The following is a 23793-nucleotide window of genomic DNA, read 5'->3' as shown; positions in this document are numbered from 1 at the left end:
TTATATGCAGGAATCTTTACTTTGCTCTTTGTCTACTTTCTCTCAGGCAATATATCCTCCATGTGTTTCTAGTGGTAGAACTTGTTGTGGTGAAGCTTCCCTTAGAGGAATAGTATCTCTGTTTCTCCACTTTTGGTAGCCCTTTTTGAGGTTCCTTCATCTCCATTTTCACGTTTGCGGGGGAAAGCGTGTTAACGTGTCGTGCTTTTTGTGCTACTTAGCATTTTCAAGTTAGCACATCTTTAAAAAATTGGGCGTCCGGTAAAATTTTTACAAATAATATCAAAATTTGTCGGAAGTTGTACATTTGGATTCCTTGTTACAAAAACTTTTTACCGATATACCATACGTCATAGATCTTGGAGATGTAGCTCATGTTGTTCTATTAGTTAGCATATGTCAAAATTGTGCTAGTTAGCATTGTCGGGGGACATAAAAAAGTGTGACACGTTAATATGCTTTCACCCTTGCACTTCTCTTCTACAACAGCTTCATGATTTTGAAATTTTGCAATATATACATGAGCTGACAGAGAATCCAGTGGATCATCCCACCCTGTTGTTTCACAAATATGATCCCCAGCTTTATGCAGTATTTTTGTAGTTACCTTCTGTTAGGAAAAAGGACATAGCTAAGTAGATATTAGAGTTACTTACTTAATGGAGAGAGACAAATTCACACACACGAGAGATTAGAGAGTAGAGAGAGAGAGAGAGAGAGCTTCTGTCATCTACTGCCCGAAGGTCCATTTTTTGAGCCGTGAAATCCAACCGAATGCCCACTTTACCAACAACAATGCGCCATAGCCCCGCCATATTCCGATCTTGCCGAGCTCGCAAACCGAGCATCCAAACTTGATTTAAAAAAACCATCAGATTCCTCCCGACTGACAACCGTCGTCGCTTTCAAACTGTTTTATCTTGCCGATCCGAAGGCCCATTGACATGTCATCGATTCCTATGGTCTTCATACACCATAAAGCTCTCATCCAAACCCTGGCAACGCTTAGTAAACCCCAAATGACACACCAATCGAGGCGACCAAACTGGTCCAAAACTCTCCCTTGATGAAACTTTAACCGCTCATATCTTGGACGTTTAAGCTCCGATTGCCAATCCAAAAAGAACAACGATCTTCACAAGATGAGCACTTTAGGCCCATGTATTTGCTTCACCCTTGACCCTTTTCCAATCTAGTACGAATCTGCAAACCATTCCAAACTTCAAACTATCATAACTTTCCCACCGTAGCTCGAATTGACGAGCCGTAAGGACAGGCATGTGGAGCACTCTAAGCTGTATTTCTAATCTATACACTTCCATTTTTTACCACTTCAAACACATCCACTTTTAGCATCAAAAAAATAGTTCTCATCCCTTTAAATCCGCTTCTAGAATACATTTAGCATTAAACATTGCCTGTTATATCGAGCTTTGGTCACTGCTCAATAAACATATAGACTTCAAATAAGCTTAACTTGCATCCCATTGCTCTTTTTCCCATCATGGAGGTAGAGCGGCACGACGTGTTTTCATAGTCGAAGGGATCGAGAGTCTTGGCAATCGATTACAGAATCTAGTGCAAAACATATTTGAGGAGAAAATAGATGGGATAAAGGATTGTGCTTGTGCTACAAAACCGGTTTTGCAGAGGATAACATCAAACTGCAATAAACAAGATGCATTGCCAAACAAGGATATGTGCAAATTCACATCAACCACCTAAGAATAAAGTAAACATGTACAGAGTATATTGAGTACTATACTACATAAGTTGAATTACCGAACTGTATGATCGAGATTGCGCACATACTAGTGAGGAAAACATGTGGCTAAACTAAACTTAAGGAGCATTGACAAACTCAAAAATTACAACGTATCAATAGACTAAAAATTGAATTGCACTACCAACCTTGTATTCGTGTGTGTGTGTGTGTGTGTGTGTGTGTGTGTGTCGCGTCCAATTGTGCACGCTGGAGGACAATGTTTCGATCAAGCTACATAAAATCAATGTGAATAGTTAAACAGTTTGTCTTGTAGTTAGATGTAAAAGTGAGAATAATAAATTTAGTGCACGTCATGCAAAATTTCCATACAACAATATGGTGGAGAGTTGGCACTACAGTCTCTCCAAAAATTATAAGCAACAGAAGCTCTGCATAGCATTTATGTGTTGCATCAAGCAAACGCATAGATATGGGGAATTGGATGCAAATAACGGACCTTGCCGTGTTGTCAACTTGGAGTCATGCTTATGCAATTGAAACATCCATTGTTGTGAATATATGTCCTCTCTGTCAGACACAAAACACGCGTTAAGACCGATATAAAAGATGCAGGATATAGCTTAAACTTAAAGAGAGATGAACGATTGTATAGAGACGACAAGGCATTACAAAGAGCTTGTGTGACATTCTATCCCACAATGTCATGGCATGCTTTGTGCATGTATTTTTATTCAAGTTGTGATGCCTGCTTGCAACTGTTGCAAGCTTTCCATCCCCTCTCATTACCATCAGGCATACGAGCTCCATATAGCTCGCCCCATTTGACTCTCGGTGCTCCTTCCCATTCTTCTCCCAAGGCACACTCTCACTCTGACCCTTACAATAGTCGAATTGGGTTTCAACAGTGGAAGACTCTCCAAGTCTGTATTGAAAGACGTCCTAGAAACTCCATCGCTGAAAAAGACTCGCATGTGCTTGAGTTTTCTTGCCTTCAAGAATGGACTTCCCTTTGCATTTGGTTAGAACAATGCCATGTTCGGCATATCTTGCAATTAACATGTTCCAAGAGAGGACATTCCGAAAACATATCATAACATACTACACCTAATCTCAAAAGTTAACAGATATCTTGTTAAATCCAGATTGTTCACTTCAAAGACCTACAATGACACCATATGCTTTAGGATTTGAATCATCCTTGGTGGATCCCATGCCAAAAACAGGAGAGCACCATCTCAATCAAGAACTTCTTGGTGTAGGATTGATCTCTACAGATGCAAACATGTCAGTGGAAAAATGATGCATTTGGCAAGGCACCCACATATGGCTAGTATTCAAAGCTATCCATATAGTAGCAAAGGAAAACTCTTTCCCATTACAAGATGAAAAAATAAAGCAAGGCCATGAAGTAGCGCCACGTGCTAGTGCTACAGAGGACAAGGGGTTGGAGACCTGTAGAGAGGAGAGCTCATGAGCCGCCATGAGTTGAGTGGATGGTGGAGTATGAAAGCAAGTGCAAGGCCGCGAGCAGGTCATGTCGCCCTCATGACTCATCAACTCCTATAGGCGCCTTTGTCTCGTGCGATGCTTATATATCCCCTTATGTAGCTGCTCCTGCCTGTAGTGCTTTTCATCGTGCTGTATCTTTTTGGGGGACATGTAGGGTAAAGGCGCCAATAAAAGGACGACGGGCTCCATTTATAAACGTTACCCTCCCCCACAATGCACACGGGCCAGCGTGAGTAAGTGGACAACGTAATCCTACTAATTGGCAGGGTATGCGTTCAATACTCGAGCAAAGTTGTACTTGTTTTGGAGCAGGGTTTTCTGGTTTGCTTCGAGCTGCTTTTGCACTGATTTCTGCGAATGCCTATCAAAACGCAATCAATGGTCATCGCAAGCGACAATCACAACTTCTTGTGGAAGATCTCATTGCCACCGATCTGAGAAACCCAAAGTTCCTCAAGTCTGCCAAGCATAGCTTGTCGTAGGCTCTGCACAATTTGAGTGTCCTTAAGTTGGCGCCTTTACCCTAGATGATGCGCCACATGGTTACTTGTGGGCTCAAAGAGCCCAAAGAGGACCTTTGGCTCACCAAGTAAATAGAGTCCTTCCTCATAAGTAAAAAGGGGCCACGTTGAGCAAGTGGAAGAGGGGCTGTCCTTGTTGAAGTCACCAAGGCCTCTCTCTCTCTCTCTCTCTCTCTCTCTCTCTCTCTCTACGATGGGAAGGAGAGGGCGGCAAGATGAGATGGACCCTTACTTGGCACAACAGGCCCTCACTGGAAATCTCTACTTGCAACATTACCATCCTTGTTCAAACCTACAACTCCATCCCCTTCCACCACCACAAGGATACCTAGAGCGGCGTAGGTTGTTTGGCACATGGCTTCGGCCCACAGCGTACCCTGCTCACGTCCCACAGCAGAGCAAGAGAGAGACAACGAGATCATCCACCTTGCCCAACACTACTCTCCACCCTCCACCACCTGTACCATCTCTGTGTGCAGTTGGAAAACCATCCCCTGTTTGCCCTCATCATCTCCTGCAGAGTGCACAAAAGAAAGAGAGAGAGAGAGAGAGAGAGAGAGAGAGAGAGAGCAACAGAACGCGCGCCGCCAAGCCCAACTACAACTCCGTTACGACTTGCGCCTCCTACGAGCCCTCCTCTCCATTCCTTTGATTTAAAACATGCCAACATCTCATTAGTTTTCCCACACATACTCTCTAATTTACATACTGGCATACTCTCTAATTTAAAATATTTGACCACGTGATTAATTTAAAAATTTTGACAACGTGATTAGACCATACAGACGATGAGGTTAGTTATATAGGTTCATTGAATAATGCCACATGGCATTCTTTGATTGCCTTTGCGCACAGAAGGCCGCAAGTGATTGTTGTCGACGACAGCCTGTTAGACTCCCCCACGACCTGCCCTCAACTCAATGTCGGAGCCGTTGCGCACATGCCTCCTGACCGCACCCAAGCCCACCCTCGTGCCCACCTCCTACAACCAACAGTGCATCCTCAGTGCGCTCTCTCACACTTATGTGTGCGCACATAAACACACACAGAGGTCTTTGCGGAGCGAGCAGCTCTCTACCGTTTGTTCACCCCCAACCTTCTACCTCTTGCCTGTCTGCCTAGCTTTCTGCCTGGCTTTCGCTCCCTTCTCATGCCCCCAAAGTCAAAGTTTCTTTATAATAATAATAGAAACTTGCCATTATAATAAAATAGCATCTCCTTTCCTTTCAATTTTGAAGCGTTAAATAAAGGAATCTTTGGTTTTTGTGGGGAAATAAATACAAACGCAAGATTTGGGTACCTCTCTAACAAAAATCCACGTCAGAGTCCATTACAATGCACCCCCCGCGCGGCCAACACACGCATGTCCTCGGCCCCCTCTGCTGCCGCAGCTTCGTCGCCATGCCGCCTCTGCTGCCTCCCCTTGCCGGCCACGCGGGGCTGAAGACCCCTCCTGCGTCATCCTCTGCCCTCTCCTGCCTCGTGATGAGATGCATACCTGCAACAGGCAACCATAGCTCATAGGGAACAGCTATGAGAGGGTGTCGGCGCCTTCTTCTGCTTGTCGCTGTTCGCCATTTGTAGACCTAGGGACGACAACTGAGCACGCATGAGAGAGCTGGAGAAGTGGTGTGTGATAGACAGAAGGAGAAGTCAACTGGTGGAAGAGAGACATGTAGCAGTCAACGAGGGAGAAAGAGAGATCGGAGGCATCCAAGCCACCCGTAAGGAAAAGCGGAACGCCACTCTCTCCCTAATAGTTACCCTTGCCACTTTGAGTCCTTTCCCATCCTCTCCTCTGATCAGTCATTTTTCCAAGATCGGCCACACATACTCTCTCTCGTACTCTGTAGAAATTTGTTCGCAACAAAGTTTAATTAAAAACAGGTTTGACTACTTAGTTTGTTGGCCTTAATCCTACTCATTACCTACAGACTCAGCTTTACACTACTCTAGGTTTCTTTGGGCATCTCCAATAATTTCAATAATAAAAGTACAACTCTCTTTCCTTCTTCTAGGAAACCGTTAAAGAGTGTAAATACCAACAAATGCGTCAAATTTTGACCTAAAGAGTTTTAACTAGAAAATAGTGTAAATATAGCTAAAAACAGTGTAATTTGCAGAACTTTGCTACAAAACTTTCTGCCTCAAATCTATAACAAATTTTGGCACCGCTGCTGCAAAACTTGAAGATATGTAAAACCAAAAACTACACCAATAACCTGCTTTCAACGACCTTCGTGCTGAGGCAGGTTGTTGCGTTATAGGTGAGTTTGACTGCTCTTCAAGGTCGGTCCTGGGTAAAAGTATGGACCGATCCTCAGAGACCTACTAGGCATGTTAGTCATTACCTTTAATTCTTTTCTGTCCTTCCGTCTGTCTTCCCTAAAAATGTGGACCTATTCTCATTATCTTCATAACAAATTTCTCTTCGCCTAGGTTGTGTTTGATTGCCACTAAAACTGTGGTCCTCCAATTCATCAAATTCATGCGTCTGCCTGCTCTTTGAGCCTGAGCTCTCAGGCCTGGCTGCTTCTCCCACACTCTCTTCTCCGCCCACATCAGTCCCTTGCCACGAGTGTCGTGACTGCAGCAAAGATGACTGTCTTCTGCAACATGAAGATGCCTGTGAATTGACTAGACTCCGGGAATGACTTGAACAATACACAACATCCTGCGTGATAGATGTTTCACAAGATTGCGACTGTCTTGACGAGGCGCAATCATAAGAACTAGGGACAGCTCCTCTAGCACTCCGAACATTATCTGTTGAGACCCATGCTCTATCAGCTGAGACCACTCCAGGTAATTGAGATGATGACTTTGCTGCTGATGCAACAAGCCTCCTTGCATGCAAACGATATTTCTACGACAGCAAGTTGCAGTCAATAAACCAACAGCAGTATATACATCAGCCCCTTTTTTATTACGCATATACCTGAAGATGGCTTTTCACTTCATCATTAGTCAAGCCTTCAACATCCATAAGCTCTCGAATCTGCTTGGGAGTTGCTGGTCAAAAAGCATAAATAATATCAGAGCATAAACGAGCATGATAAAATAGGATAAAGTATAAGGGTTGTATACCTCGAGCACCACCAAGTTTTTGTAAAGCATCAACAAAGAGCTGATGTAGTTCAGGGGACCAGCTGCGCCTTGCCTTCCGTGGAGCATGATTCCCACTTGAAACAATACTGTCCACCTCCTTTACCACTCCTTGCCTCAGTTGTTGCTGCAAATTTGAGAGACTCTTTGAGCAAATCGGGAGGCCTACCCCAGCACTTGAATTCTCCCATCTCTGTGAGCTATCCCAAAACTTTGCGTCTACTTTCACTGAATTCAACTGATTGGGTGGTCCTGTAATGTCAGAGTCGGGACATTTCAAAGATAAAACGGCGGGATCGATGGCACCAGGTCTTGGAATGGGTTGAATAAGCCGGTTATAAGGAACAAAAGCACCGCCTGGCTTTCTCTTTACAACTAAAATTGGTTTGGCTGGCCAGCCAGAAGCTTGCTCGTGCATGTACCATGGGGAGCCCTCTTCAAATGAAACGATGCAATGGCGATTCTGCTGGACAAAGAAGCCATGTATGTTCATACATAGGTAACCTAGAAAAGTTCAAATAGTTCTGCAAAGCATAGTACCTCCTCTGCTGTAGAGTTCCAAACTTTCAGCCAGTGGCAGGCATCTCCCAAGGCCGGTGTGACTCTTGCTTGCTCACCATCATTGCTATTGCTGTAGAGAGGGTCAGAGTGCTTCCTTTTTGAACCAGGCTCATGATCTCTACATTCATTTTGCACAACTGCATCTCTATCATTGAAGCTGCAGCTCACTAACTCTCGCAGTTGCCTTTGAGATGATGAATGATAGAGAGCGAGTTGTTCTTTACAAGCCTCAATAGCTGAAAGGAAAGTACCTAGTTACTTGGTGCATGATAACAAATTTCAAGAAAACTCATATTGCAGTCTCTACATTTTATTATAAACTTCTAGCATCTAACATGTTCTTGAGATCAGCTCTTTTCCTTCCTTTTTTACAAATCCCCAAATTTCTTGATGGGTAAGGAGAGAGAACTCTTAGGTGCCTATGAAAAGGGAACTGCTGGCACTAAGTTGGTTAGCACCTGGAGTAGGGCATCTCTATGTCAAGGCCACTGTGTAGCTTTAATACCATATATAAGTGACCCTTAGGGTCACTTCTCAAGCATAACTTAATACTACCATGGGCAGACAACTCCCTCAAAGCAGAGCACCATCTCATGGCGTTTTGCTAGCCTCAGCACCCATCATCCTCTAGCGTTTTTGCACCGGATCAGCATACAGCATCAGATCAGTCTACAACGCCCCATCAGCACCAGCGTTCACAGTTTTCAGCCATAACCATGTCGCACCCTCACAGATCCAGTCACTCACACGTTTTCAGATTCAGCCCTCAAATCGGCCACCATTTTTCAGTTTTCAGCCCACCCTCGACATCAACCATAGCAGATCAGCCACAGCCTCGAGGTCCATTGCAAACCCCATCAGTTCCACTAGTGTTTTTTGCATTTCAGTCCTTAGCCTCACCATCAGTAGAAAGATCCCATCAGCATCTAGGGTCATTATATCAGAATTCTCTCTCTCTCTTCACTCACAGAACCTTCACTCACACTATCATTCTCCCTTCTCTCTCTAGTCTATTGTACATCTCTCTCATGAAGTAAAAGGAACCTTGAGTATGCATTGAGCAATCATTTGAGTTATCACCATAAATCATTCTGGACGGGATGAGATGGCTAGATTGAATGATTGAAACAGAGTGTTCGGTGTGAACTAAGTGTGTGATTTGTGAACTTCATGCTCTATGAATGTACTTTCTTTGCTTGAAATGTGAAAAGAAAGGATATGAATTTGATAGTAACAACAAGATTTACTAGATCAAGACATCCATGAAAAGATCATTGCGGTTTAGATGCGATTGCTAAATAGGTTACAATGATCATGATTTGTATCTGAGACCCTCGATAGAAATGTGATTGATCAATTGACTGATGTCTTTGTAGAAGTGCGGGACTGTGGAGTCTAGAGCATGGGTCAATGTGTACTAAAGAAACTCTATGTCCTTTGGCTATTTTGCAGTGTAATCAAGGGCGATTACAATTCTTTCAGGAGGGGGGAATGTCACAAGTTGGTGGCATGGCGTGCCCAACTGGAAAGAACTAGCCGAGAGGACAAGAGAAACTCAACCCGGAAAGTGTGGCCAAGGGGCCTACACAGAAGGGGTTAGGGTTTTAAAATAAAAACCTAACCTCTACCAACTTGAAGAGCACCAGCCAAGGGGCCTAGAACCTAAAAATTCCAAAGCAGAAGCTAGCAGCTGATTTCCGTAAATTGCGATTACATGCTCACATGGCAAGCTGAACGGATTTCCGCGAACTACGTTAGCTGGTTTTGCAGCTTTTCGCGTGGACTTTTGAGAGCAAATGCTTTTGGGTGCAAGAGCTTTTAGAACTGATGCTTTTGGGCATCCCTTGTACTGTTTATAAGGACCCTTGGAGCCTCACTCTTGAGGACACCACGCCTACACTCGAAGCTTAGAGGGTCGTGGCCTAGGGTGGGAGCCGCCTCTTATTCATGATAAGGGTCAAGAGGGCCAAGGGTCAAGAGGGCCAAGCGTCATAAAAAAGGAGAGTTTACCATGCAGAGAAGGCGGCACCCTCACCGATCCACGATAGGGGAGTGGCGGTAGCTCCGTGTGTGTGTGTGTGTGTGTGTGTGTGTGTGTGTGTGAGCCTCTATTAGCTTCCTCAAGCTGCCTCCTTTGCCATAGCCATACTCAGGCTTACACTACGCTATAATGGTATCAGAGCAAGGCTTGCAGCTCCTTGTACTGCACCACGGCCAACAACTCGATACACTAAGCAACGACATGTTGAGCACCTCCATGTCACAAACAGATGACGTGGCATGACCTCCCGGGTAGACAGTACAGACAGATGCTGATGTGGCAAAAATTTCGAAAATTGCGCAGGCATGCTCACGTGGCAGCATGTACGGCCTCTCGCAATTTGCGCTAACAAATGGTGATGTGGCAGCCTAAACGGATTTTTGCAAATTACATTGCTTGCTTTTTTGCCAAATTTTGGAGCCAATTGCTCTTGGGACTTTTTGTTTTTGAGTTAGAAGCTTTGGGGCATCCCTTGTAAGATTAAATAAGTCCAAGGGGCCTCACACTTCAAGGAATGTGGACACAGAGCCTGAAAGCAGAGGACCCCTTCGGGTGTTCTATTTTGCTCAAGCATTAATATAATAAAGAAGTACCAAAAGAGGCGCCAGGTTCTGGAGCCAATACCTCTAGGCACGGAACTACGCCGGGGCGTGTTGACTCAAGTTTTAAAGTTGTGAAGTATTTTAAGTGATTTTCTCGTGTGTTGTGTCAGATTCTCGTCTTGAGGAGACCGAGATTGTGATAGTGGTATCAAAGCACGGCCGATTTCTCTTCTACCGGGAAACCCGATCCTCTTACCGCGACATGTGGATGAGTGAGCAAAGCAGATGCTCAAGTTTGCAAAGGATCCACAATATGCAAAAATTTTGACCCGGCACCCGATTGACGAAGTGCATACGCATTGGCAGCAAGCCATTGATACACCAATAAAACCAGCCCTCAAGAAATCAGAACGCGAGGACGTTGTCAAAAAACGAGTCAACCAACTGTTGGGATCAAAGGAGAAGCAACGGAAGAAACGTAACAAGTGAACTGACTTCCTTGGTTACTTGGGCGGAAAATCCTCTTTTAAGAATGCAAGAAAACAGAAGAAGCGTGTACGCTTCAAAGGATTATTCAGTTCGTCCTCATCTTCTTCTGACAGCTCGGACAGCTCATCCTCCTCCGATATAAGTGATGAGGACGGAAAGGGCAAGAAACGACGAAAGGACCATACGTTTTATTAAAAAATGAGCACTTTTATAGAGCCAATCAGTATGATTTTCTTGACAATAAGGGTAAAAAGACCAAGGAATTCAAAGAGGATGGACAAGCACTAAAGTTTGAATATTTTTCAGGGTTTCGAGATGCTCCCAAGGCATTAGCCTTTATCCAACAATTTGACATAGCATTTTCTGGAGCACTCCAAGATTAGACGGGCAGCATCCCTTTTGAAGAGCAACACACGGACATGATGGTCCACCCTTTTGTTAAGAAAAGAAGCACCAACAAAGTGGCTGAAGTTTAAGAAACTCTTCATTTCTTCATGGCTCACTCGAGAATACAAATGGGATTTGATTACTGACTGGAATCATCTTCGGATAGTCAAGGCACGACCTTTGGATACTTATTGTGAGAGATTCTGGGATGCTTTCTTACCTACTTCATCCTTTGAGAAGATCAGTTTCAAGCAGCACATCGAGAAGTTTTGATGTGGACTTCCCAAAGAGATCAGGGACTACTGTCTTGAGCAGAAGTCCGAGTCCATACAACAATCGATAGGACATGCTAAGCGGGGATTCGCTATGCATTCCGATAACTTGACTTACCACCACATAAACCTTCAACAAGTCAAAATAGAAGCAAACAACAAAGAGATACACGATCTCGACTGACAGAAGACCAGAGAGATAACTATTTCAAAGCGAGAAAGTGTTTTGCATGTGGAGAACAAATCTTTGCACGGTGCCCCAAAAAGACACAAGAATAAGAATGACTGACAAATTGAAAATACAACAGGGCGAGGAGATACTCGTTCCAGAACAGATATTAGATAGAAAATTATGGTGCCTCATGAATGAAATAGGACTTTTTGAAGATGGTTTTGATTTAAGTATAAAACTAGTGTTTTATGGAAGAAACTGCTATTTGTGAACAAATAACAGGCTTGAGAATGAGATGATGATGAATTTGGAGCAATGACAGCTCCAGAATGAACCTGACAATGAAAGAAAGCATGAATTTTGAGTCACAAATGATTCAATGGAAGTGTCGTGAGCGCATCAAGTTCCTCTAGGATGAGATGGCCACACAGCTAGCACCAATGATTGAACCACTTTGTTCAGTATGAACTCATTGTGTGATTAATGGATTGGGATCCCCGAAAATGATTACTCGCACATGACAATGCTTGAGTGCAAATGGAATGATTGACCAAATGACTGCAGCATTTCGGTCTCGGAAATCTATGGACATGATCACAATATGGGATTAGTCAATCCAACATCAGTGACATTTGGGATAGATCTAGATGCATTTGCGAAATACGTTGCCAAGAATCATGGTTCTAGATCAGAACCGAATCCATGGACATGATCGCAATATGGGATTAGTTAAATCGACATCAATGAGGTCCGGTGCGGATCTAGATGCGATTGCTAAATACGTTGCCAGGAATCACGGTCCTAAATTCTATGTGATGTGCTCTGAATGTGACGTGATGTGACTGTCGTCTTTGTAGAAGTGTTGCATTTGTGTCGTCTAGTGCGTCGGTATTGAGTCAGTGTCTACTGAACTAGTTTATGGCTTATGTCTGATTTTGCAGGCATAATCGAGGGCGATAACAATTCTTTCAAGAGGGGGGTATGTCACAAACACATGATGTGGCATGACCTCCCGGGTAGACAGTACGGACAGAGGTTGATGAAACCGGCCCGTAGGACGGTAGACGTAGGCTTTCACCCGAAACTTTACTTTAGACTTTAGGACACATAGAAACTTTGCAAAAGAAAACCTGTAAAGGGAATTGATATTTCAAACACACACGGCTTGGAAGCTAGAGTGCTACCAAGGAGACACCCACACATGTTGGCCCCAAAGATTGATGTCCCTTTTGGTATTTCCTTATTGTATTCAAAGAGGAAATAAAACCTGTGATTTCCTACGAGCTGTCCCGCATAATCCGGGCTGAAAATGACCTATTCTGGCCTGATTTCCGCAACATAACTATACTAGGACGCTTCACAGACAATATCCCTACACAATAGATGACTTTCCCGACGCATACGGGCACTTTGCAAAACCTGGCGAGAATCTACAGCACGCTGAATTCTCTGTTTTCTGCCCTGAAAATGCGCCAAATCACTTGTACAGCGGTCCCCTAGCGTCCTCGGACCTCCTGGGGTATTAGGGACCGTTTAGGGTCGAAACCCTAAACCTGCAAAAAAACACAACAGGCTGTATTTCCCTGTTTTGGGCTCCGTTTCGCGAGCTGGTCGCATCCGTAGCAAGTCCTCGAGCTCCCGCACCTATAGGGCTACTTGCCCTTTGAATCGGACGAGATTTCTCTCTGAATTCACATGTACCTGTGGGGGATTAGCAACTAGCTAATCCAATACCTGTGCAAGAGGCTCTTGCCTCGGCAATCGCGCATGAACCCACACAACTATACATAGGTCAAATGAAAAGCCCTCTTGTGGGGCATCACATACCTGCACGGAGGGGAGAGAGAGAGACAGCAGTGAATGCTGTGCAAGGCTTCAGTTCTTGCACTTCACTGTACATAGAGGGTAGGCAAGCACACAGTAGCTTTGGTACCTACAACAATCCACCATACGGCTGAAAATGCAACCCACGTTTTGTTTTAATGCTTCTCTCTCTCTTAAGTTGGAAAATGCCCAAAAATGTGCCAAGTGGTACTCATGCATTAATTCCCCGCTTTGGACCTTCTGGTCTCAAAATATATCAAGCGGTTGCTCAGTTGACTTAGCGGCAGAGTAATGAAATGTTCCTCTTGTCATTCCGGAGCTAATGACGCGAACAGATTTCATGGCCCAAAATAGCAGTTCCCTAAATTTTAGGAGATGCTTCCATTGGACTCTCACTGGTCATCTGACCATCTTTCACCGTTGGGACCACGTCCAAAAATGCAATGTAGCCCAGTTCTCGGGTGATTTTCTCTTGGTGACCCCACCTTGTCACTGTGCCTCTATGGAGTTAATTTCCTAGTATCCACCAGCTTATTAAGTGCGGTGAGGGGACCTAGATGACTTTGAACTGAGCCTAGACACCCTTTTACTACTGGAATTCCAGTGCCGACCAACTTCCCGTCTACGGGGTGAAACTACTATTTCACACTCGCCATACAATGTCGGCCATTTGCAACTTCAAAAAGAGGGTCTCAAGAAAATCATCGAAAAGAAACCAACAACTAAGGTTAGCAGTTGCCACGTCCTCATGACATACCCCCTCTCGAAATCGCAAACGCCCTCAATTGCATGCCATATATACATGCCATTGATGATCTTGTGTTGTTAAAACGCTTTTATCATCGCATGTACCGGCAAGAAGGGTCATAACACATAGATACAAATGACTTAATGAGACCTTCATACTTTTGTCATTTCCATCTATGATAGAAGTGAGAATTATATGTTTAACACTTAAAGAGCCATGCACACTTCTATTACACTGAATCCATGTACTAGCTCTGTCATTACCCCTCCTTTGAGCACGTTGAGTTGGGGCATAAGTAGGTTGTAACCCAAAGGCTTCAAGGTAAAGCTGCAATATATTTGGTGACTCTGATTATTTATGCTCTTCCATCCAATTTGCATCCATAGGCGGATAGTTCTTGAACTTCACCAAATAGCGTCTTGCAACCTGTCGTTTAACTTTTCTGTCCTTAGGTGCCAAAACTTGCTTAGGTACCAGGATCTCATCAAGTTCCTCAACTTCTGGCTGGTCCCGTCTGGCATATCTTCTGGCACATCACCCACGAAGGGTCTTAGAAGACTCACGTGAAATGCATTATGAATCTTCCAAGCATCAGGCAATTTCAGCCTATAAACAACATTGTTGATCTTATCAAGCACTTGAAAAGGCCCATAGTAATACATGCTGAGCTTCGAAAATAACATTTCCTTGCCCTTCATCTTCTTTAACCTTGCCTTTTCAAACCGTAAAAGTATCCAATCACTAGGTGAAAACAGTAATTCATGACGGTGGCGATCAACAGCCCTTTTCTGCTTTGCCTGAGTCTTCTCCAAGGCAACTTTGATTTTCTTATACATTTCATCCATGTTCTCAACATATCGATCTGCCTCAAAGATCTTGTCCTTTGTATGCAAAATGGGAGGAACCTTTTTGTCACCTTCAACAATCTCAAAAGGTGCCTTGACTGTGGACGAATGCACCGTATTGTTGTACCCATACTCAAGCATAGGCAAGTATTGTTCCCACTTGCCCTTATTATCTGACACATAGCATTTCAACAGATCCAAGACAATAGAATTAGCCTTTTCTGACTGTCCATCAATTTGTGGATGAAACGAAGACGAGAACTTGAGCATAGTGCCCATCTTCTCAAACAATCCTCTCCAAAATAAACTTGTTACGCGAGGATCACGATCACTCCCAATTGATTGAGGCATACCATGGTACTTGAACACATTGTACATGAATAACCGTGTCATCTAATCAGATTTTATCTTCTTCCTGACAGGGATAAAATGGGACTGCTTGCTGAACCTGCAAATAATGGTCCATATACCATCATTCCCTATTGGCGTTCTTGGAAGATCAAAGATAAAGTCCATAGCAATGCTTTCCCATGGCTTATCCGGAATCGGCAATGGCTGTAACAACCCTGGTGCCTTTTGCTTGTCAAACTTGACCTTTTGGCAAATCACGCATGCTCGCACGAAGGCATCCACATCTCTCCTCAAAGTAGGCCAATAAAAGAACGTCTCTACCGCTTTAACTGTCGCATCTCTAGGCGTGGAACTACGTCGGGCCGTATCGACTCAAGTGTGAATTGTGAATTGTTTTGAAGTGAATCTCTGCTATGTCGTAGTAGAATCTTGACTTGGGGTGTCTAAGTTTGTTACGGTGGTATCAGAGCGCAACTAATTTCTCTTCTATCGGGAAATCCGATCCTTTTCTCTCGACACTTATGGATTCTAACAGAGATCAATCCACTTCTTCTGCATCTGGGAATGCGGGAGGAGATCACGAAGAAGATTCTCATGAAGAGTATGCCAACCTCGGCCTACTCAGGTTGAGATTGAAGAGATGGAACGTCAACAATTGGTTGACGACGCAACAAAGATGATGATTAACATTGCGAAGGATCCAAAATTTGCAAAATTTTTGACTCAGCAATCCTTCGAAGAATTGCACACCCAGTGGCAAAAAAGGCCACAGAGCCACCCATCAAGCCGGCACTCAAGAAACCTCCTTCTCCGAGGATGCTTACAGAACAAGAATTAGAAGAGGTGGTTCAGACACAGATCATCCGGCTTTTGGACGCAAACAATAAAGCCAAAAAGCACGACAAAAAGCACAAGAAAGGAACTGACTTCCCGGGTTATTTGGGTCGCCAATCTACTTTTGCATCAGCAAGAAAGCAGAAGAAGCGTGTACGATTTTGAAGGACCACCCAATTCTTCTTCTTCTTCTTCTTCTGACAGTTCTTCTAGCTCTTCTGACTCGAGCAAAGAAGACAAGAAAGGGAAAAAGCGAAGCAAAAAGCAAAGCTTCGGATAAGGAAAAGAAGCCTAAGTTTTGCCCAGTTTCAGAGAGTTCTACAGAGGACTCATCCTCAACTAGTTCGGACTACGACGATCACATGTTTTATGCAAAAAAGAAGCATTTTTATAAAGCCAACCAATATGACTTCCTCGAAGATAAAAGCAAGAAAGTTAGAGAATTTAAAGGTGGACAGTCAATTAAGTTTGACACTTTTTCTAAATTCCGAGATGCTCCGAGGGCTTTGGCTTTCATACAGCAGTTTGACATAGCTTTCTCTCGAGGGCATTACTCACAGCACTCCAAGATTCGGAGGGCTACCTCTTCCTTCAAGGGAAATGCTCGAACATGGTGGTCCACCCTTCTACTGAGAAAAGAAGCTCCGGTTAAATGGTTGAAATCAAAAGGCTTTTTATTTCTTCTTTGTTGACTCGGGAGTACGAACGAGATATACGAACTGCTTGGAATCATCTTCAAATGACCAAGAGAGATTCTCCGGACGCGTATTGCGAGAGATTTTGGAGCTCTTTTCTACCAGCCTCTTCATTTAAGAAGGTCTCGTTTAAAGAACAGATTGAGCGGTTTTGCTACGGACTTCCTACAGAGATCCGAGACTACTACTTGGAACAAAAGTCAGATTCTATTCAAGAATTGATGGGTCATGCGAAACGGGGTTTTGCCATACATTCGGGCAATCTGACTTACCCCACAGATGAGATCTTGACTCAAAGAACCGAAGACTTCTAATAATGAAAGTAGAAAGAGAAAGAGTTCCCAAGAAAAGAAAGACAAGGATTCACGACCCCGGCTCACTCTTCGAGAGAGGGCCAACTACATCAAAGCGGGAAAGTGTTTTGGATGCAAGGTACATGGGCATGTCTCCGCGAAGTGCCCTAAAAAGGCACAGCAAGAACAAAATGAGGACAGGCCAGAGAGTTCGAGAGAAGCTGAGGAACGTGGACGAAAAGGCAAGATGAAAGCAAGACTCGTTCCAGATTGCATGGGTACTGACCCAAGCACGATTGATGAAAATACATAACTTTGCCGAGCTTGGGACAAAGTGAAAGATCAAGAAGCCCTGATTTTCTTTGATGGAGGAGCCAAGGCCAACTTCATTTCACCTGAATTGGCGGCACGGCTCGAGATTACACCCGATCAGATGGGACCACAAGCAGAGGCAGTTCTAGCGGCACCCGAACGGGACGTGGCCACTACACCTGTCATTGGCAAACTTCGGTTGCATTGTCAAGGGTATTTGGGACACGAGGACTTCTACATAATGCCCTTGGAAGGTTGTGATGTCCTCCTGGGAGTCCCTTGGTACCATAAGAGTGGTCGATTATCGGGCGAAGAAAGCGACATTGACTAATGAAAAGGGCCGAAAAATTGTACTTGATGTGAAATTGAAGGGCGAGTCTGTCCCTATTGTATCGGCTTCGGGTTTCGAAATTAATGAAATCTAGTTTGTTTGTTTACTCCATCTTTTTGAAAGAGTTGAATGATGAACATAGGACAAATATGATTGAATTTGATAAAGAACGCCAAGATTTTCTCTACACTCATGCCGATTGCTTTTCTGAGGGCCTGCCAGGCGAGTTGCCACCAGCTCGTCCTGAGGATCATACTATTGATTTGATACCTAGAAGTACACCACCGAACCGGCCACCTTACCGTGGGAGCCGAGCCCAAAATGAAGAGATTATGAACCAAGTGAAAGACCTCTTGGAAAAAGGTCTTATCCAGCCGAGTACTTCATCTTACTGCTCTCCGATGTTGTTGGTTTTAAAGAAAGACGGATCTTGGAGAATGTGCATTGATTATAGAGCTCTCAATAAAATTACCATCAAGAACAAATTTCCGATTCCGAGGATCGATGATATTCTTGACAGATTACGGGAATCCTCTTGTTTCAGCAAGGTCGATTTGAAAAGCGGATATCATCAGATCCGAATCGCGCCGGGAGATTTCTACAAGACAACTTTTCGGACGAGCTTCGGTTTATATGAATTTTTGGTGATGCCTTTTGGCCTTACCAATGCTCCAGCGACCTTTAACCGAATGATGGACAAGATTTTCAGAGAGTACAAATCTTTTGTTGACACTTTCTTTGATGACATTATTGTCTTCTCCAAGGATGAGGGAGAACATAGACGACATCTGCTACAAGTCTTTCAGGCATTGCGAGATCACAGGTTCGTGATCAATGCAAAGAAAAGTAAATTTTTCTTATCAAAGATACACTTTTTGGGACACATCGTCTCAGCAGCAGGAGTATACATGGACCCGGCCAAGATTGAGACTATACGTGATTGGCCCAACTTGAAGAATGCCCATGAAGTTCGAAGCTTCTTGGGCTTATGTTCTTACTACCGACGTTCATTAGAAAGTTTGCAAAGGTTGCTTCCCCTTTGCATATCTTGACACAGAAAGGAGTCCCTTTCTCATGGGGACCCACAGAGGTGACTGCCTTTCAGACGTTGAAAGAGAAATTGATTACGGGGCCAGTTTAAACTTTACCGGATTTGCAAAAGTCATTCGAAGTATATTGTGATACTTTTGGTCATAGTTTGGGTGCGGTCTTAATGCAAGAACGCCATGTCATTGCCTATGAGAGCCGATTGTTTTCAAGGCCGGAATTGACACCACAGATATATGAGAAAGAGTTGTTGGCTGTTATCCACGCTCTTACTCAGTGGTCTCTAGGAGTCCTTCAAAGCGCCTTTGAGTCAGTCGTCCAAGAGCATTTTTGCCCTGGAAACTCAACTCTACACTATTTAAAGCCGTGTGATCAATCTCTCCACCAAGCTCCTCTGAAGGCTCGCCCTTGAAGCCCCTTGGAGACTCCAAATCTCCCCAAGAGCTGCTGACTTCGTGCCCACCAAGGCCAAGCCGAACCGAGGAATTGCCCTCTCTACGGCCCCAAGATTGCCCTTCGCCTCCAAAGACCGCAAGATGGGCACAAAGCCACTCTAGATTGCTGGCCTTGCGTTTCAAAACGCCGTCCTCAACAAGCTGCACTTCTCTGCCCAGCGTTTGGAACCACCCTGATCGCCCAAGCCCCTTTAGTTGCTGGCGTCTCAAGATGCTGCCACGCGTTGCAAAACGTAGGGACACAGTGGGGGAGATCGGCGACGTTGATTGGGCGGACTTCGACGTCTCAAAACGCAAGACAAAATGGGAGGAACCGATGACTGCCTGGGTAGCGTTTCGAAACGTTGCAGTGCAAAGAGGAGTCGACAACAGCAACAGGTTGGGTTGCCACCGTTTCAAAACGCTACAGGGTACTGCTCCTCCTTCGGCTAGCAGAAAACGTCAGCGTTTTGATATGCAGCTATAGCGAGAGAAGGGGGGGGGGGGGGGGGGGGGACGGTGCCGACAACGACAAGGGAAGAGACCGCTTCTTCTTCTCCTCTTTAGGGTTGCTCCTCCACGTCCAAGGCCTTCAGGGAGCACACTGCTCTGATACCATGTCAAAGTCGACGATGCGGAAGCGTAGAGACCAAGGGGAGTGAGCACGAGAGAGAGAGAGAGAGAGAGAGAGAGAGAGAGAGAGAGAGAGAGAGAGAGAAATGAAATGAAATGAAATGATATACTAACGTCTACAAGAGGCCAAAATGACCTATGAGACCAACTGATTACACTGATGAGTCTAGTACCAAGTCTGGCTACAAACAAGATAACTACAAACAAAGAACTGATAGGAGTGCTACTGACTCCTATGGGTGGCTGGTAGGCTGAGCAATGGTATCATGCCATAAAGGTACAAAGTGGGGATAAGTGTCACCATGATACAATATAGCAGTAGCATGAAGCCTATCCCGATCGACATTCTGGGTGTCGTGCTAGAATCCTGTGGATCCTCTGCCGCAATCTCCGCCGGTGCTGCGTGGCTCCCCTCCTCAGTCGCGGTCGTCTCGATCTCCCTAACTCTATAGCTCGATCAATGAGAGTACCGCTGATGTGTGTATGGGTGGGAACCGAGCTCTCTGGTGGTGGTGTCCCCTCTGACTCTGTGGTACTCAGACTGAAGAAATCTGAGATGCGTCTCTGGGACTGTCTCTGTCTTTGCCCATTCAATAGAGCGTCTCTATGTCTCTGAATCTCAAGTAGGAATAATCCGAGACATCTTTGATCCTGATATCTCATGACTCTGTCTAACGAGTCAAAACCATCTCTGAATAGACAATGAAAGCGTCCCCGTATCTCATAGTAGACTGTGCAGCAACATATGTAGTGAAACTCTGTCTCTGGTTCTGCATGGCATAACTGACATATCCTACTGTCTGCTGGTATGCCTCTGAATCTACCTGTCTCAATCCCAAGCTGGTGTGAAGATGTGCGAATCTGGCCAATAGCACATCGTAACCTATGAGATAGATGTGTGTCCATGTAACTGGGCCGTGTGGCAAATCCGTCTGTCGTGAGTTGAAGAAGATGTTCTCTATAGAAAACCCTCTTCGTACCCAACTCCCGTGATGGTTCTATCCATGTCCTCTTGCTATCAAGCTGGATAAGATCCTGCCGAATGAGTCTAGTAGTCTCCATCCGTGTAAGAGCCAAGGATGGTGCATCAATAGAATACTGGAAAGGGGGCAGCCTGTCCATGCTGAAACCATGCCTCTGAAACCATGAGCTCATCTGTGCATACCAACATGATGTATCTCCCTGTAATGCCAGCTGTCTGGATGACTCGAGAGCGAGAGAGAGAGAGAGAGAGAGAGAGAGAGAGAGAGAGAGAGAGAGAGAGAGAGAGAGAGAGAGAGTCTCCTGAACCAATATTGATTGGCAATGAATAATTGAATGTGTATACAATGGAGGCAAGGGGTTTCTTATATAGCAATCCAAGTAAATTGCCCTACCCAAGACTTTGACAAATAAGTAAAATAAATACTTCAAAGCCAAACTAAATAATGGGATCTCATTGGGCAGATCACTTGAGATGCCTAAACTTTAACAAGTCTACCATGCATTATCATAAAACCATCTCTGAGGAGGTAGTGCTCATGATGTTGCTCCTCTTGCAACTATTCAAAGATCCTTGCAAAATCTTCATTAGTAGCATATTGTTCCTTCATGTCATCAAGCTCATGATGATAAGGAATTGACACAGCTAAAATTTGTGGCTTCCTTGATAACGCATCAACCACAACATTCTTCTTGCCTTCCAAATGCATAATCTGGAAGTGGAACATAGAAAGAATGTTTATATACCTTCATAAGTTCAAAAAAGTCTGAACTCATGAATTATAAGAGGGAATAAAGCACTCATAGAACTATAAAAGCAAGGGACACAAGAAAAGAAAAGAAAAACAAAAACAGACAAACAAACTAACTAAATCACTTGGTTTGCTACGAGACAAAACTAAATAAAACAAAACATTATTAACTTAAAAATGTTTTTAGAAAAGGCATGTGTAAAATAAGTTGACGCAACTTACTTGGCTTAAAACAAGTAGTCAACTTTAAGCAAAAAAGAATAAGACATCTTAAAAACTTAATCCTAGAAATCAAACTTCACACGGCAACTTCTAACGGAACACATTCTTAAGTCCTCAGGTAAGCTAAATACGAAATCGAAAAATGAATACTACTACAAACCTACGAAGAGCAAAGAACCAAACTTGACAATAGAAAGAATGTTTGCCCATTGCATATGCTTTTCGGATAGCTTTGACTGTGTCAAGAAGTATCGCAAGGTCTGATGATCTGTTTGGACAACAAAATCAGCACCTAACAGGTAGTACTTCCAACTAGAGAGGGCATGAATCACGGCCAATATCTTTCTCATAGATTTGCATGGTCTTTTCTGGCCCTTGCAGGATTCTGCATTCATAAGCTACTACCCGACCATCTTGCATTAGTACTGCTCCGATGCTATTGCCACACACGTCACACTGGACCACAAATGACTTCCTGAGATTTTGTAAAACAATCACGGGATCTGAACTCAACTTTTCCTTTAAGAGACTGAAAGCTGGAATCTCTCTTTGGGTCCATCTAAAAGTGACCTCTTTCTTTTGCAAAGCGTGAAGAGGTGAAGCTATCTCTGCAAAATCCCTGATAAACCTTCTAAGAAGCTTCGAACATCGTGCACAGTCTTTAAGTCTGGCCATGTCTTAATAGCTTCAACCTTTGCGGGATCCATTTGGACACCATTCTTTGACACTATGTGGCCAAGAAACTAGATCTCTTCCAAGAAGAATTCAGGTAACCTGTGACTGCGCAAATGCAAACATTTGTTTGAAGTATACCCATGTGGCGGGTGCCTGTCCTTGCATTAACAATGTCGTCCACCATGTAAGCGCATTGTCTTTCAAGAAAGTGGCAGCTTTCCTGACCTTAGAGGCCTTTTTAGATTCCCTCTTGCATAAGCTGTATCAAACTGCTGGAGGAAAGTAAAAGCCTTTGCAAACCTTATCCTCAAAGCCGTTGAAAGTGCTAAATTTTACAGCTGCATCACCTTCTTTGTACGCTTTCGGCTTTTCCAGTGCCCTTAAATTGTCATAAGGGATTGTCTGCAACATGGGCACTGTAGTAGGGATCATCGGCGTGTCTTGACCATTGACATTTTGCGTCATAGGTGCCATATCTGACTGTTGTCCAAAAAAACCAGCCATGCCAAAATTACCATGTGGTTCCCCAAACTGGCCCTGGTTGCTCTGAAAGCCTTGCTGCATGCCGATGCTACCATACATGGGGTTTTGCATCATGCCTTGCATACCCCCAAACACTATTCCTGGCATATATTGCTGGTTTCCAGGCGCATAACCAGCCATACTTTGGAACACAGATCCACCCCCGAAATACCCAAGATGTACCGTGGGCGGTGGAAAAACCTGATGCATTGCTTGAAAACTGGTTCCCTATCCCTGTAACACAACATGCAGGCTTGGGAAGGTGGCCTTGCTGCATGCCGATGCTACCATACATATGGTTTTGCATCATGCCTTGCATACCCCAAACACTGTTCCTGGCATATATTGCTGGTTTCCAGGCGCATAACCAGCCATACTTTGGAACACAGATCCACCCTCGAAATACCCAAGATGTACCGTGGGCGGTGGAAAAACATGATGCATTGCTTGGAAACTGGTTCCCTATCCCTGTAACACAACATGCGAGCTTGGGAAGGTGGCAGGCGGAACTGGCAAAGCCTGTAGAATAGGCGTCCTAACCACCTATTCAAGGACGGAAGGAACCTGTTTTGGAGCCCCTAACTCCGCAATATGCGAGTGCTACCCTCTATCCTGCTGAGACGCATGAAGTACTTGGGCTTGAGCCTCAACACGCTCCACGGGCTGTGTGAGTTTCCTTGACTGCTGTGGTAGTGGTGACGCTTGCAAAAACTCCATAAACATTGGGTTCTGCACCAAACGAGAAAACACGTTCACAGCGGCACATAACTTAGTTTTGAACGCATCATCTTCAAGTTGCCCAGTCATAAAGCCCTCCACTGGGGGAACATTCACATCAACAGGAAGTACAAACAGACATAGCCGTGAACTCTCACCAACCTCGAACACTGTAGAAATTTCCTATCCGTCCCCTCTTCCATTATACCCTTCTCTTTGTCGGCCATAGTGTATTCCCGCGTTCGTACTCTA

General features: G+C 44.3%; 1 protein-coding gene across 4 annotated transcripts in view; it reads right to left on the bottom strand.

The window, feature by feature from the left end:
- Positions 1-5936: 5936 nt before the first annotated feature.
- The window catches only part of LOC147419264 (transcription factor HHO2-like), a 91021-nt gene continuing 73164 nt past the window's right edge, over positions 5937-23793 (bottom strand). For 3 of the 4 annotated variants that reach the window (XM_086505366.1, XM_086505367.1, XM_086505369.1), the window contains exons 3-6: positions 7402-7658; positions 6844-7327; positions 6695-6768; positions 5937-6622 (exon numbers count right to left, since the gene is read on the bottom strand). In XM_086505366.1, the coding sequence (XP_086361492.1) occupies positions 6110-6622; positions 6695-6768; positions 6844-7327; positions 7402-7658 (1328 nt within the window). In that variant the 3' untranslated portion in view covers positions 5937-6109. The remainder of the gene's footprint in view (positions 6623-6694; positions 6769-6843; positions 7328-7401; positions 7659-23793) is intronic. The other variant, XM_086505368.1, reaches the window with a different exon arrangement.

This window comes from Adiantum capillus-veneris, chromosome 29 (genome assembly GCF_014529385.1).
Source record: "Adiantum capillus-veneris isolate H3 chromosome 29, ASM1452938v2, whole genome shotgun sequence".
NCBI classification, from domain to species: domain Eukaryota; kingdom Viridiplantae; phylum Streptophyta; class Polypodiopsida; order Polypodiales; family Pteridaceae; genus Adiantum; species Adiantum capillus-veneris.
This window is presented reverse-complemented; position numbering and strand designations above follow the sequence as displayed.